General features: G+C 41.0%; 1 protein-coding gene across 6 annotated transcripts in view; it reads right to left on the bottom strand.

The window, feature by feature from the left end:
• The window catches only part of NOL4 (nucleolar protein 4), a 239867-nt gene extending 228854 nt beyond the window's left edge, over window positions 1–11013 (bottom strand). For 5 of the 6 annotated variants that reach the window (XM_064481518.1, XM_031438989.2, XM_031438990.2 and 2 more), the window contains exon 1: window positions 9649–11013. In XM_064481518.1, the coding sequence (XP_064337588.1) occupies window positions 9649–9912 (264 nt within the window). In that variant the 5' untranslated portion in view covers window positions 9913–11013. Of the gene's footprint in view, window positions 1–8686; window positions 9408–9648 lie in introns of those variants that run through there. The other variant, XM_064481516.1, reaches the window with a different exon arrangement.
• Between the last annotated feature and the right edge of the window lie 4492 nt (window positions 11014–15505).

The raw sequence follows: 15505 nt of genomic DNA, 5'->3' as shown, positions 1-15505 counted from the left end.
TGACATCTCTGCTCACTCTGGTAGCTGCCATTCCCTATAGAAAAGTCAACCTTGTCAACATGGTATGGAGGCTTCCCATAATTTTGCCCCAGTCTACTTTTCCAACTTCATCTTCCACTGTGTACCCTACAATTCAGCTGTTCTTGACTGTGTACCACCTCCTCAACTTGCCTTTGATGACATAAACTCTTGCCTCGTACCAACACCAAATGTGTATAATTGTTTTATGGATGCCATGGATTTTTATGGCTAAGGAACTATTTTAACATTGTGTTTTGATTAAGTAAAGAGGCAGCCTCCTGTAAGAGAGGAGGTGAGATTTTAACTGAAGTATAAGATCTTAAACACAATGTTTTACTATGAGGCAATATTGTACCATAGATTAGAGTAATTGTCTCCAAATTGGTATATGCACACCCCAGGCAATGCATGAGATGACCTACTGAGATGAAGAATATTAAAATTTGTTCTTATATATTTTAGTATCAGCCCTATACATTTATATTTTGAATATGTGTTATAATGTGTGAAGTATTGATACAGAAGTATATGTAATTTATAAAAATACACATATTGGGGGAATGTTCAATTTTTAAAAAATAATTGGAGTGCATTATTTTAAAAGTTTGGAGACCAAAGAAAGGACTTTGGAATCCAATTCAAATGATTTCTCATCCCAACACTAAAACTTAGAAGCTTTGTGACCTTAGAAAGTTAACTTAAATCACCATTTTCTCAAGTATGTAATAAAGTGTTCATATCATAGGACTATTGTGAACATTAAAGGGGACATTTTGTTTAAAGTTATTGGCCCAATCCTTAACCTACAGTAAGAACTTGATAAATGTGAGGCATTATTATCGTGTTATATTCAATACTTGCTATTGCCTAAAGAAGAAATCTGCTCACTAAAGAGCTCTAGATGACCAGCAAAGTCATCAGTTTCTCAGCCTGATAAAGAGCCCACCCTTATGCACTGTTGGTGGGACTGTAAGATGGGCGCAATGCTAAGGAAAACAGTATGGTGGTTCCTCAAAAATGTAAAAACAGGACTACTATGTGATCCAGCAATCCCATTTGTGGGTATACATCCAAAAGAATTGAAAGCAGGGTCTTTAAAAAAAAACTTAATTCCCCTGGCCTCAATCAATCTGCAGAGCAGAGACACAGGAGAAGAGAGAGCAGGAACCAGTGCCCGGGTAGGAAAATTGTAATTAATGAACTGTAATTAACGAACTGCTGGAGGCTCAGTGTGGAGACCCTGATGCTTAAAAACTTCAAGGTGACCAAGTCATGGGGGACTCCCAAAATACTGTTGAGATTTACCTCCAAGAGCTCAAGCAGGTTCCCACATTAAATATATGAGAAAAATTCCTGCGAGCTTCCCCAAAAGCAGGGTCTTAAAGGGACACCGTTCACACACCCATATTCATAGCAGCACTATTCAAAACAGCCAAAGGTAGAAGCAACCCCAATGTCCATTGACAGATGAATAAGCAAAATGTGGTAAATACATACAGCCTTTAAAAGGAAGGAAATCCCGTCACACACTATAGAACATGGATGAATCTTGAGGACGTTAAGTGAGATAATCAATCATAAAAAGACAAACAGTGTAATTCCCCTTATATGAGGTATCTAAAGTAGCAGTAGTTCGGAAAGTAGAATCCTGGTTACCAGGGACTAGAGCAAAGGGAAAAAGAGGAATTGTTGTTTATTGGGTGTAGAGTTTCAGTTTTGGAGATCTATTGCACAATGATGTACATGTACTTAATACTATTACATTATACATTCAAAAATGGTTAAGATGGTAAATTATATGTTATGTGGTGGTTTTTTAAACCACAATTTAAATACATAAATAAATAGAATTTTTAAAAGAGTACCTAATATGACTATGTAACTAGTGCAGTGGTAAGTTAAGAAGGTCCCATCTGTGGTATGAGGCTGGGAAGTAATTTTCATTCATTCCAGTAATACTGAGCACCAATGATATACTACACATTACGGAAGGCACGGAGATTAACTCCCTTCCTTCAAAACAGGTTTTGGAAAAATTACCAAATCATCAAGCCATAGGCATATTACATAATGTGGTATGATAAGAACATGGTAGAGTCAAGTGATAGTAAGTTGGTAGAATCAACCATACGCTGTTGGGTGTGGAGAAAAGGAAACCGTCCTACACGGTTGGTAGGAATGTGTTTTGGTATAGCCACTATGGAAAACAGTATGGAGATTCCTTAAGTAACTAAAAATAGAGTTACCATATGATCCAGCAATCCCACTCTTGGGTATAATCTGGAGAAAACTCTAAATTTGAAAAGATACGTGTATCCTAATGTTCACAGCAGCACTATTTACAATAGCCAAGACATGGAAACAACCTAAATGTCTATTGACAGATGACTGGATACAGAAGTAGTGGTATATCTATGCAATGGAATACTATTCAGCCATAAAAAGAATGAAATAATGCCATATGCAGCAACATGGACCTAGAAATTACCATACTAAATGAAGTCAGACAAAGACAGATATCATATGATATCACATATATGTTGAATCTAAAAAACCTGACACAAATAAACTTATTTACAAAACAGAAACAGACTCACGGGCATAGAAAACAAATTTATGGTTCCCAAAGGGGAAAGAGCATGGGGAGGGATAAATTAGAAGTTTAGGACTAGCAGATACAAACTACAAATGTAAAAATAAACAACAAGGTTCTAATGTATAGCACAGGGAACTACATTCAATACCTTACAATAACCTATAATAAAAAAGGATATGAAAACAAATATATACACACAATTGAATCATTATACTGTACACTGGAAACTAATACAACATTGCAAGTCAACTATATTTCAATTAAAAAACAGTACTCTGTCAAGTATTGACTATAAGGAAGCAAGAAAAGGGAGAAATCAAGCATCTCACTCAGATTTTTGGCTTGGATAAGAGAGCAACTTTGTTTCTATCCATGGAGAAAGAAAACTTAAAAATATTTTTTGTAAGAAAGAAGTAACTTTGGAGGACCTAGAATGGAGGAATAGAGATGAAAAATTCATTTTTGGATATGTTCACATTTAGGTGCTTTGGGATATCATCTAATAGAAAACACAGATCAAAACCCCAGAAGATGTGCAGTAAGTCACCAGAGACAAGTGAAGCCATGGATATGAGTACGATTGTTCAGGATAAAGAGTGAGGAAAGGAATTCATAATGTATCTTGGTGAAATTATTTAATTTCAAGGATACATAAGTAAACAATCCTTGAAATTTGGAAAAACAGGTTGGCCTTAGAATTTTAAGCAGAGCTAATGCAATATCTACGATGTTCTGGTAGAAAGACTGAAACAAAGAAATTATACCTAGCTAAGCTGTCCTTAGGTATGAAGGCGAAGGACAAATATTTTCAGTTACCTACAAACCTCAAAAAACAGAACTCTTGAACTCTTCCTTAGGAAAAAATGGAACAAAAGATGATCAGGAATTACAGCTAATCAACTGGTAAATCAAGAATTTAGAAGTAAAGAAAACCAGGTGAAAAAAAATGGATAAGCATTTAAATATAACAAAGGAGAAATAGCTGTAAGAAACAAATTATCTACTGAAACATAAACATAAAAAATCTTGACAAAAACAATTATATAATTAATATAATACAATAAAATATATAACAACTCTAATATAATAACTACAATCTAATATAAACAGGGAGATAAGTAACAAAGAGGTGAGAAGTGAAACTACATTTGTTACTTGCCACTGGAGAAAGTCAATTATATGGTATAAAATTGAAATTTGTAGTTGAAAAAATAAATGTAATTCACTCTCAATGTTTTTCTTAATCTTATCTATTAATTCAGGAAAAAATACCTCTTTGAAGAAGCATTTATCTATTGGCAATTTTTTTTGAATTGTATTTCTTCTTTTGTTACATTTTGGTAATATTATATTTTATTCTTCTTACTTAAATTAGCATATAATTATCCCAGTTTCAGAAAATTACTTCTGCTGGTTCATATACAGTATGACTAACAATCATTATATCTAATATTCTTTTGGTATACGTGTTTGGAGGGACATCTGTAATGATGCTGATAATTAGCTGGTGGTGGTCATATCCCGGCAAGAGATTTAGCATGAATTTTTAGTATTTTTTTCCTTTTCACTTAGACTTTTGAAATAATAAGAATGCATCACTTTTAAGAAAACAAAGTCATTTTTATTTTCTAAAAGTGGCGTAGGCAGAATAGGTATGTGAATAATACATTAATGCATACATATACCTGTATTTTAACTCCAGGGTGATTTTGAGTTCATAATACATAATTATAATTACATCATGGTATTCTTGCTTTATTTACAATACTTAAAATGGTTTCTTTTTTTTTTTTTTACAATTTACTATGTGCCAGGCATATGCTATATATGCTATATGCTTATGAAGGATGAACTATGATTGTTATTATCCAAAACTAGTTAGGCAAGTAATATTACGGACATTTACAAAGAGGAAACTGCATCCTTAGTTAAGAAACTTTCCATAACTCACAGCTCCAGTAAATGCCAAATCCAGGATTTAAATCTTGCTCTAAGATCGATACCCCGCAAACTGATACCATGTTTCCTGCCATCTACTGCTGTCCATGAAGTTTTATCTTGATATCCCAGGACTGTGAAAATGAACGTAACCTAAAGCACCTTCGAATCACTTCAGTCTCTCCCAGTTAGATATAAGAAGGCTTAGCAAAGGCAACAGCTGTTAATGAAAGGTCTTTATGACCTTGACATGGAGATGGAAACTTTTGGAAGTTCTGCTGCCACATCCCTGCATTTCCTTCTTCATTTTTCCTCTATCCTATGCAGAAAGTCTAGAGTTACAATCCTGCCAAGTAGAATCTCAGCTGGCTCAGAAGGTTTACAGAGATATATATATATGAACACGGAGTCCTGGCCCTCACCTCCTGTGTAGTTACTAGCAAGACAAGGAAGAAGAACCAAAGGAAAGGTCAAACATTGGTATCTCAGGAAATAGAGAGGGATAGTCTTCATAAACTAAGAGGGTCTGATTTCTTCCTAAAATTCAGAGGGATTATCTCTACAAGCCTCTTGTCCCTGAATACTCATGGCCAACTGGCCTCTAATAAAGGGACCCACCATTCCCTGAGAGCCTCACAGAGGCACTGTGCTAGGGACCTGCCATGGAGGATTTATTCCTGACAACAACTCACAAGGAACCGCTAAAGTCAGCTGACAAGCCACGAGGCTAAGAGTCATACTTAGAATCTGTTTGACCCCAAAGACCCATGGTATAGAATGTCCCAAAATACTTGAACGAAGCAAAAAATGCAGGGTTATCAGTAGCAATTTCCACTGTGGAAGTCTTAAGAGATAAGCAAAAATTTGCTTATATCTCAGTGACTACTATTATGATTTGTCTCAGTGTCAGAGTTATAAAGTATCACCACGTATAGCTTGCATGTCCCTCAGCTTCATTTTCTAGAATTTCTGCAGCGAATTCTGGATCAAGGCCCAATGTAGTGAGTGATGTGTGCCTCAGCCATGGAGTTAGGTCAGGTGAAATGTACAGACTCCTTATAAATGATTATTTATAAAAAATTACCAAAGACCACAGCCAGAGACTAAAAATAAAAACAAAGCCCAGTAACTGTTTATGAACTAGTCCATGAATATTCATTCTAATCACTGTATGATAGTCAATTAGCAGTATACACAGAAAGAATAATATGAAATCTGAGGCTACAGATTGCAGAACTGAATAAATCATCATTTTTAAATGACATAACTGATGATAATGCATTTTCTTTTCTGGAGGAAAAATTCATCGTATGTTTCCTAGTAGAATAAATAGAAGGAAAAAAATATACCTAAATGGTAAAAATTAGACTCAAATGTCTGTTCCTACAACTACAGGTCAAGAAAGGCATTGCTCCCATTATTTGATTTTACAGTTTGGATATTTATTACCTTGTCTGCTTAAGACTGAAAAACAAATAAATATGTGAGTTTATTGAATTTCTCAACGTTTTATATGGTGCAGTGGACTTTAAAAAAAATAACATGATAATGCAGTCATCATATTACTGACGGAAAGTTGTAATGAATTTTCTGTTTATTTTCTAGGTTTACCTTTCATAATATCTGGTGGTAGAATGTGGTTTGGTAGTTTAAATTTTAAGTGTGATGTTTCAACTAATTATTGCCAGAAAACAAAACGTCAATCAGGTTGCAAAGCTCCTAAAGACAGACTAAACTAGAACTATCAAAGATGTAAAATACAGTAACCATAGCAATGCTAATTTAAAATGGTCATTGATGGTTAAACATTTTTTTATAATCCATGTCAGACATTTGCTGTATTGTTTTCAGAACTGATTTAAGTTACTCCTAATTTCATACTTCTAAATTTCTGACACTTTTAATGAAAGCGCGTACAAAAAGAACAGCGGTAGCCCGGGGATAAAAAACTTGGAGGTGATGCTCAGCAAACCACGTACATGCGTGCACACAGAGGTCCCACTCCAGACCTAAGATGGCTGAGTTGCAGGATATTGCTTGGTGACCAAACAGTATCTCCTCAGCCACACAGTCATCTAGGCAGTGACAGATATGTCCCTCAGCTTTAGGCATGGCCAGGACAAACATTAAAGGGCATATTTATCTTCTCCAATATTCTGCACTTTTAAGTCAGTTTGATGCTTGATTTTATCGTCGGCTGCATTTAGGCTTTAGGGGAAAAAGCATTTGCTCAGCTCCATCTATTCTTTTGGAAAAAGCAGAGGTAGAACCAAGCTTCTTTCAGACAGAAAGACAGTCCTGTTTCAGTTAAGTCTGTGCATGCGTCTGCTCTGTTCTCATCCGACCTCCCAGTTGCCATCAGTCTCCCTTTCTTTTATTAAACACAAGTAGTTAATTAGCCCCAGCCTGTCCTCTCCCTTTCTCCCTTTCCCTTTTCGCAGTGGTAATGATGTCTAATTATCAGCAGCAGTGGGTTACTGCAACATCAGGTGCAAATCTTTCTCAGCGACAGCAAAGCCATCCGTGAACCTTCAAACCTCAAAAAGCTAGAATGATTGTCTACTTGAAAATACCATTCAAATACAGTACTTTCTTTTAACCAGTATATGCCTTTGAATTACAAGGAAAATATATTTTTATCTCTCTAGTGACTGCGCTCCTACCATCATAAAGAAAAAATCAATGTATTTTTAAGGAAGAGATATTTTGAGATGTGGGGAAACAAATAAAAGATCCCCATTTATCCTGTATTTCTTAACTCATTGAAATGATGATTGGCTGTCTCTCAGAGAAGGAGGAGCCTATAATTCTATGTCAGGAGCCGCATAAAAATTTCATAAAGAGCAATAGAAGAGTTCATGAATTAAAAACCTCTTCAACAATTCAAAACAGCTGTGAATGAAGATCAGCGCTCTTAAATACTACACGGGAAACCATTCTCCAAAAATAACACCTGAGGATGACATATTCTCCTGTAACTATATGGCATCTTCACCGAAAAGAGAAACACGTGTTACTTTATTATTAACCCTGGAGTTGTCACTCTATATTAGATGTCTCAGGAGCCATTCTTTAACAACTCTGCATTAATTTTCGAATGAAAATATGGTATCTGAGCATGTGAATGCTAGTCTGAATTACTGGCATCCATGTTTATCTCAGTGCCTCTACGTCTGTTACAGAATTTATGTTAGAATTTGTAATTAACATTTTAAAAAGGCACATGTTTATACAGTGGATGTAACCCAATCCATGCAAGTATAAACTCATTCGACCAATACAAAATTAACTATCTGACACATAAACAGAGCCTGTGTAAAATTAAAAAAAAAAACCTCCCCAGCTAGCAATTAAAAAATATATATTACAATCTTATTAAATAATATTTCAGTAAATATATCTTAAATGATTATTTTATTCATCCATTAGCCAGTATTGTCCAAAGGAAAATATATTCACGTTTTGAATTCTAATTTACTTTGTGTAACAGTAAGTTATTTTTTTAAATCAAGTTCTTAATATTATTCCAAATACAAATGACTCGAAGTACTTCATTCTCTATGACAGACTTCGGGCTCATCCAGATGCAAACCTCAGTTCTAATCCATGCCCATCTAGTTCTCATTTATTAAGGCAATCTCACCATTGTCTTAGCAATGCCACACATTAAAGGAGAAGGCTGCCTTTACAGATCTACCTCCTAGAAACCTGCCAACAACTGTACATTTTTTAAAAAAACAGTAGAACTTTTATGCGTGTTTCTATTTTGCCTTTATTTCTATTTACCCTTTCCGATATAAATTTCAAGAGAAATATACTTCCTTCAAACAACTATCCCTAATTAATCTCAGGAAATCATAAACTGCTTTCTAAACATAAAAGAGCCCTACAAATAATCCTTTGAAAAACCTTTCATGCACAGATTTCCAATTTAATATACCTCCGTTTGAGATAGAAGAACAGCTTTCAAGGCATCTCCTTTCTAGCATCCTCCAGGAATGTTGCACGGGAAACAGTTGCCAGTAAGGGAGGGAGGGAAAAGGAGCAAATGCTCAAGAAACCCCAAAGCAAGGCAAAAATACACAGGATGCCAGTTACCCTCCCCCACCCCTACTCCAGGCGAGTACCCACCTAGCATGATGGAAAAAGCGGTCTTAAGAATCTGATCTGCAATCCTACTTGTAGCCCACAGCTCCCATCTCCTTAAAAAGGAAATTGACGCCGCTGCCGCTCCCCAACCTCACAGGCTTCTGCCGAGTGAGGCTGAGATACACTGAGCTCCCAACGCCAGCAGCTTTCAGCGCCTGGGCTTAGAGCTTTGTGGCCATGAGACTAGAAACGTCCCAGAATGAGGAACAAATACACACCACTTGACTGTGCCCAAACCCATCTCTCTTTGTTGTTCATCATTCAGCTCCGGCGGCTTTATTTGTGAAAGGGGGAAGTGAGGAAAGGAACGGGGGGGACGAGGAGGAGGAATCTCCAGGATCTTATCTACAACCTAAGTAGTCGTGGCAAGATCTCTGGGAGTGATTAAGGCAATTGGCAGCCGGTGTCTCCCGGGCGGCAATCTAACAATAAAACCTGATAGTGTTCGTGGAGGAGGGGGGGAGCCCCCACATCCACCACTAGCGCCACATTCGGGCTTTGTGCCAATAAGGAGACACTAGACTATCGATCAGAATCGTCTATTATCCAAGCGTGCGGCTGGGGTTCCAGCGTGGCCTTTATGCGCGGTGGCGAAGGCGGGACACGCGCCAGGCGCCCAGCGAAGGACGTGGGACAATGGCCCAGCCCGAGGACGCGGGACCCGGGGATGGAAGCTCCAGCAGCGGGCCCGGGAGCCAGGAGGCAAGGAGGGCAGTGCGCTCTGGAGGTGCGCTGCCGCTTTAAAATAAAGAACCACAAAGATTCCACGTTGGGGGGAACGCGCCTGGCTCACGAGAGTGGGGACGACTCGGGGAGGGGGCTGAGCAGGGTGGGGGGCACACGAGCCAACGGTGGCTCACCGCCCCCCCCCCTTCTCCCCCCTCTCTCCCCTCCCCACCGGGCTGCTCGGGCAGACAAATAACAGAAGAAGGCGAGTCACTCACCGTGGTCTTGACCGGCACGTAGAGCACTTGCTTGGCGCCGCCGCCGCCCCCGCGGACCTCGTCCGGCTGGCCCAGCTGGAAACCCTTCGATTTGACCCAGAATTTAAATTTGGCGTTGTCCGTGGAGCTCGACTCGCAGCCGTTGAGGAGCTGGACGATCCGCTCGTATTTTTTACGGGTCACCGTCTTGGTCTTGCCTGAGTCCCCGTAAGTCCTGAGGCACCAGTCCTGGAACTGGCGGTACATGTCGCGCTCGCTCTCCATGTTCCCGGCTCCCGGCCACTGGCCGGATGCTCCTAGCGCACTTCGCACCTGTTCACCCGGGGCTCATGAAAAATGCAGCCCAGGCCACGAAGTAGGGATGCGAGGTCCCGGCTGCCGCCGGAGCCTGCCTTGGGTGGGGGGAGGAATGGGGAGAGGGGAGGAGGGTCCGGTTGGGCACGAGCGATCAATGCCCTGTGCTACTACACCGAGTCTCTGGGTTCATTCGTAATTGTAAGGGATGTCTTAGACGCTTTTCTCGTCCTCTTAGTGATGGGTCTCTTTAATATTGTGTGAGTAGGACCATCCTAACAGCATCTGGCCCAAAGGAGTTGGGTTTTGAATAATTAAAATCCCATTCCTTGGTTTATTAAAAATCCCAATATTGACTTGGGGTGGTCCCTCGACGCCTCGCCCAAGGCTGTGTCCGGGACAGGCAGGTGGAGCGCAGCGCCGCCTCCCCGCGCGTGCCCCAGAAGCTTCCCCAGCCTCTGACCCCACGGTCCAGGAGCCTCTCAAAAGCAGCTGCCCAGCCGAACGCCTAGGAGCCGGAAGGGCGCTCAGGTCCCCGGGCTCTCCTTCCTCCAGGGTCCTGTTCTGCTTCGGCCTTCCCTGCGTGGGGCGTTCAGGGACTAGAAAGAGAGAAAGTTCTTACCTGTCATGTTGTTAAACCTATCAAATCCTGCTACACAGGAAAAAATAATTAAGGTTTTAAAAAAATGGCTTAAAATGTCATTTCTTCTGCTGTATTTAAGCTAAAATCCAGCCCCGTAGGTAGGTTCCAGGAGTTAAGTCCCAGAATTAGCAAAGCATTCACGGAGATTTAGCCATAGTTCTGTAGGATACACTGTGGTACCCCCAAACAGATATCCGTTCCAGGGGGTATGTGGGTAAACGAAGGCAGGCCACTGGCAGCGGGTCTCCCGGATAATGACGGGGTCCCCAGACAGGACTCCTCTGGTCTCTGCTGAACTGGGTGCAAGGCATAGAAGTAAGTTTATGACACAGATGCTTAAAACCCTGTGCATGAAATAAAAATACAGCGAGGTATCATTTTCCCCTTGCTTGGTTACAGTTTGCAGTTCACACGGGAGGTTTCAGATGTCTGTCTTCCCCCTGCCACGTCATGGACACCCCCTCCACTGCTGAGAGTAGCCAAATATGAGTTCCTCTGGACGATTTCTCAAGCAAATGAAATCAGCAGTTCCTCCATTCAGGATTTCCATCCGTTTGTTACAGAGCTGGAAACAGGGGAGTTCCCATCCTCCTCGCGCTGCGATTGCGGCCGCTCCTCTTTATTCTACTCTCTGCGGAGGCCCGCGCCCGTCCCGGGAGGCGGCTCTGCCCAGGAAAGCGGCCAGACCAGTGCCGGCGCCAGGTCCGCGTCCTAGCCCACCTCGTTTCCTCGCCGTCGTCTCCGAGACGAAAGCCCCGACTGGGAAGGCGGAGTGTTTGTACCCACTGCGCCGCAGCTGGTCCCGGCACTTGCAAAATGGTCAGAGGCTCCTGCTCCGCCAGCCTGAGTGCGTGCGTGTGTGTGAGCAAGGGGGCGAGGGTGTGCAGGGGGTGCGCTGTGTGTGCGCGCGTCTCCGGGAAGGTCTCGCGGCGGCTGGAGCCGGGACTGACAGCCCGGGCGGAGCGCGAGCAGCTCCACACACTAAACCTCTCGCCTCTCCCCTCACCCCCACCCCTCCCACTCCCCTCTCCTCCCGCCCCCCCTTCCCCGGCCCCTTCCAAGCTCTCTGATTGGCCAATGGGACAAAAGTTTCTGTGGAGACGGCTGGGCGCTGACGTCACGGGCAGAATTGTCCCATTTAGGGATCCCGGGGGCAGTGCGCATGCTGCAGGCTGCAGGTTAGAGGCAGGAGGAGGTAGCAGCGGGCCCGGCGGCAGCCAGGTGGCGGAAAGGAGCACTCAGCATCCAGGTGGGGGGACGACTCCAGCCGGGTTTCCATGGAGATTCCTCTGGGTCTAGCCTAAAAACAGCAGATCAGCTGACACCATTAGCTCAGGACCTAATTACTGCTTATTGGAGCAACAAATGAGGGAGAGGGCCAGCTGCAAAGGAAGAGTTTTTATCCACCCCCCTCCCCATCTCCTCCTTTCTCCCCTCTCTCCGTGGCTCTGGAGTCCCGGGTGAATTCTCATTAACTTGCAAGATTCCTGCAACAACAGCTTCCCTTCTCTAGAGGCTACCCTGACTGCTTTTATTCCCTTTATTTCCTTCTTTTGCATCTAAAAAAAAAAAAAATCAGTTGTCCTGAGTCCTTGAATTTTTTTTGGGGGGGGGCAATCAAATGACCAGTAGAGCTCAGAAAATCCACGCTCCAATAGAAGTCACAAGTGAATCTAATATAGTGGTGGGGGTGGGGTGGGGCGCATCACTTTCAATTTACTGACTTGGCTAATTATCTTTAGGCTTTTCACGTTTTTAAAAAACTTTCAGTATCTTAAACACGTAAATATTTGGAGCAAACAATTAGAAGAATAGTTTCAATCACTCTTCTAGATGTGGTATACCTCACAGGAACAACTCTTTTAAAAAAGTTCCTCTTGTGAGATCAGAGATAAAGAGTGATTCCAAATTGCGAGATCTAGAATTTATGGTGTATTGGTCACAGGTTTCCTAGAAGATTCTGGAAGCATAATTGGTCATACGCTGGTTATTCGTTAAAGATTAAGCTGGTTCTGTAAGGTTTACTTTCTATTATGGTTATAACTTACTTCACAGTTTCAAAATTTTTTGGGTAGCTTTCATTTGAAATGTCATCTCACAACTATAAGCCTCCTTCAAGTACTTTCAGAATCAGGAAGCCTGTCCTCCTTGACTTACTCAGGTTAAAATAATCAGTCTTTCTAAACTACTCTGAATAGTGTCTTTCAAAGACCTTTTAAACCTCATCTCATAGTAAGACATACATTTTACTTTGGCATATAGTGCAGACATACATCTGTCCTCCAAAATTTTTATGAAATAAATATATTTTATTACATGTAATACACTTTTTTTTGGCCACTTTCTCCTATTTATTTATTATCTGTTTATTGTTTGGTAAAGTGTGGTCCTGCTCCAATAAATTTATTTTATGACCACCAAAAGATGACTAGAAACCTATGGCTTGGAAAACACTGTTTTACATTGTAAGAACCGTACTGCTCCTTGTGTTACATTTATTTTTTCATGTAAGTATGCTTCATTATTCAAATAGAATCTTGATTGGAAGGCTCTTAAGAGTTTGCATTTTCTTGTTTTCCAAGTAACTCCAACACAATGAATGATGCACATAAGTAAGTGCTGAGTTAGTTAATAAAAAAAAAAAAAAAAAAAGGAAAAAGAGGAAGGGAAGGAAGGAAGAAGCAGGCAGAGGTAATCCTTGGCCATTCCTGTTGCCTTTTGCTGGGTGTTGTGTGGATGAAGTTGGACCCCACTTCAGAAAATACCAGGACCTGACCATACACACAGGTTCATTCTATTTATGATTACACTTGACACGCAAGTGTATGGAAGTCAGAACACTCTGAGACATAAAGGGACTCACAGAATACAACTGACATAAATATTCACATTGGACTAAAGGAATAAAGAGTCCTAGGACTTCAAGGTCCAAGCTTCTCAGAGCCCTGTGGATTCTCTTGTCTGCAGTGGAACTCAAAGTGGGCTCTATTCTGTTCATTATTAATTGGCAAGCTGAGTCAATATCTTTTACTGTATCTTTCCTACCTAAGAGCATAAGCACTTGAAAAATCTAAAATCTGCTTCAGCAACTCATTCTTGGGTTCATTTCTCTCCTTTACTTGTTACTTCTCTAGAAGTTCTTCCCAGCTCCACCTGGAGGGTCGTACTGAGCCCTTCCTTCAGCTAAATTATTCATGAACAGGCTGCCTCGAAATTAACTGGCATTTCCCCCAAGACACTTTCTTCAGAACTGCCTCTCTACAGAGCGTCTCTCTCCAAAAAGTGACCCTTCATCCCCATATCTGAACACCGGTCCCTAAACCCTGGTCCAGGGTACTGACTATTACTGATAGGGAGAGGAAGTCAGATTTGTTATATCAGAAAATTATATTTTGATTCAAGATAATCCAAATTTCAAAACATGATCGATGTGATTTTTATCATGAAAATAAAATTTCTCTCAACCTCATGGTCAGTTTGTGATGTTTTAAAAAAATCTGGAAAAATCTTGCATTTTCATATCAATCACAAATATTCATGCATCACTACATATTCATCAGCAAAATGTTCCATTGCAAACAACATGTAATCTGTAATCATAAACGAAGGATACAAAGAATAAGCAAGACTTCATTCATCCATCCGTATAATTATGCTTTCATTCAGCAAATATTTACTGAGTGCCAATTTCTGTGATCGACTCTGGGGTTAAAGTAGTCAGCAAGAGAGATGTGTATACATGGTCCTCATCCAGTAGAACTGCAGTTTTCCAAGGGAACACCGATAAGAAGCAAGGAAATAATTAGCATTTGAGGTTAAGTGCTAGGAGGGGAAAATACGGTGCTATAATTGAAAACAGTGGCAGATTAGAGGGACTTGGTGGCTCAGGGAGGATCACTCCAGGTAGGTAACATTGGTTATGAACTTGAAGGATGCAAAGAAGTCAACCATATGAAGAGCCAGGAAGGTGAACCACAGGCACAGCACAGAAGTACTAAGGCAAGAGTTCTCGCCATGTCTGAGGACTAGAAAGAAGCCCAGGGCAGCTGGAGCACATTGAGCTTGGAAGAGCGGGATCGGCTATGAGGTCTGAGTCCTATTCTGCTGCCGTATCCTGCAGGGCACAGGAGTTTGTGTTTTATTATTGGTCCAGTGGAAAATCAAGTATTTAAAGCAAGAGAATTATAAGATATGAAATGCATTTCTATAAGTTTCACTGGCATTTTGGAAAAGAAAGGATTAGGAGAAGGCAAGAGTGGAAACAAGATCAGCTGGGAAATTTTCATTAGTTGTAGCCACTTGGGTGAAATACTATGGTAATGGATTAGGAAGGTGACGGTCGAGGTAGAGGGAGAGAAGTGATGGACCGAAGATATCCTTTAAAGATAGCAGAGGGCTTGCTGATGGATTGCATGTGGCAGGTGAGGGAGGAGATTGAGTCCAGGATGACCAGATGGCTTCTGGCTTTAGTACTATGGCTAGTGAGGCCACTGACTTACAGGGGGAGTTTGAGAGAGGAACAGATTGGGAGTTGGAGGCTGAGGTAGGAGCAGAAGTAGGTTGGGGTGGAGAGGCAGGAAGAAAATTTAATTTCAGAGAAGTTAAATTTGAAATACAAGAAGAGTTGTTCATGTAGGAATTTGAATATAGAAGCTTGAACGACAGAGAAAAGTCTGGGCTAGAGATATAAATACAGGAAATTTAAAGTCATGGGAATGAATGACATCACCTCTGTCCATATTTTTCCATCCCCCAGAAGGGAAAGCCTCTATCTTTTGATATTGATTTTGTAAATTAATACCCTAGGACTAAAATGGAATGCTGTGTCCTAAAGAGCAGAATTTAGCTCCTATCGTTATAACACTGATGATGAGAAAACCTGAGAAAAGTATAGCAAAGCCATTTGGATCAATCCATGAC

Source organism: Camelus dromedarius, chromosome 32, assembly GCF_036321535.1.
Source record: "Camelus dromedarius isolate mCamDro1 chromosome 32, mCamDro1.pat, whole genome shotgun sequence".
Classification (NCBI taxonomy): domain Eukaryota; kingdom Metazoa; phylum Chordata; class Mammalia; order Artiodactyla; family Camelidae; genus Camelus; species Camelus dromedarius.
This window is presented reverse-complemented; position numbering and strand designations above follow the sequence as displayed.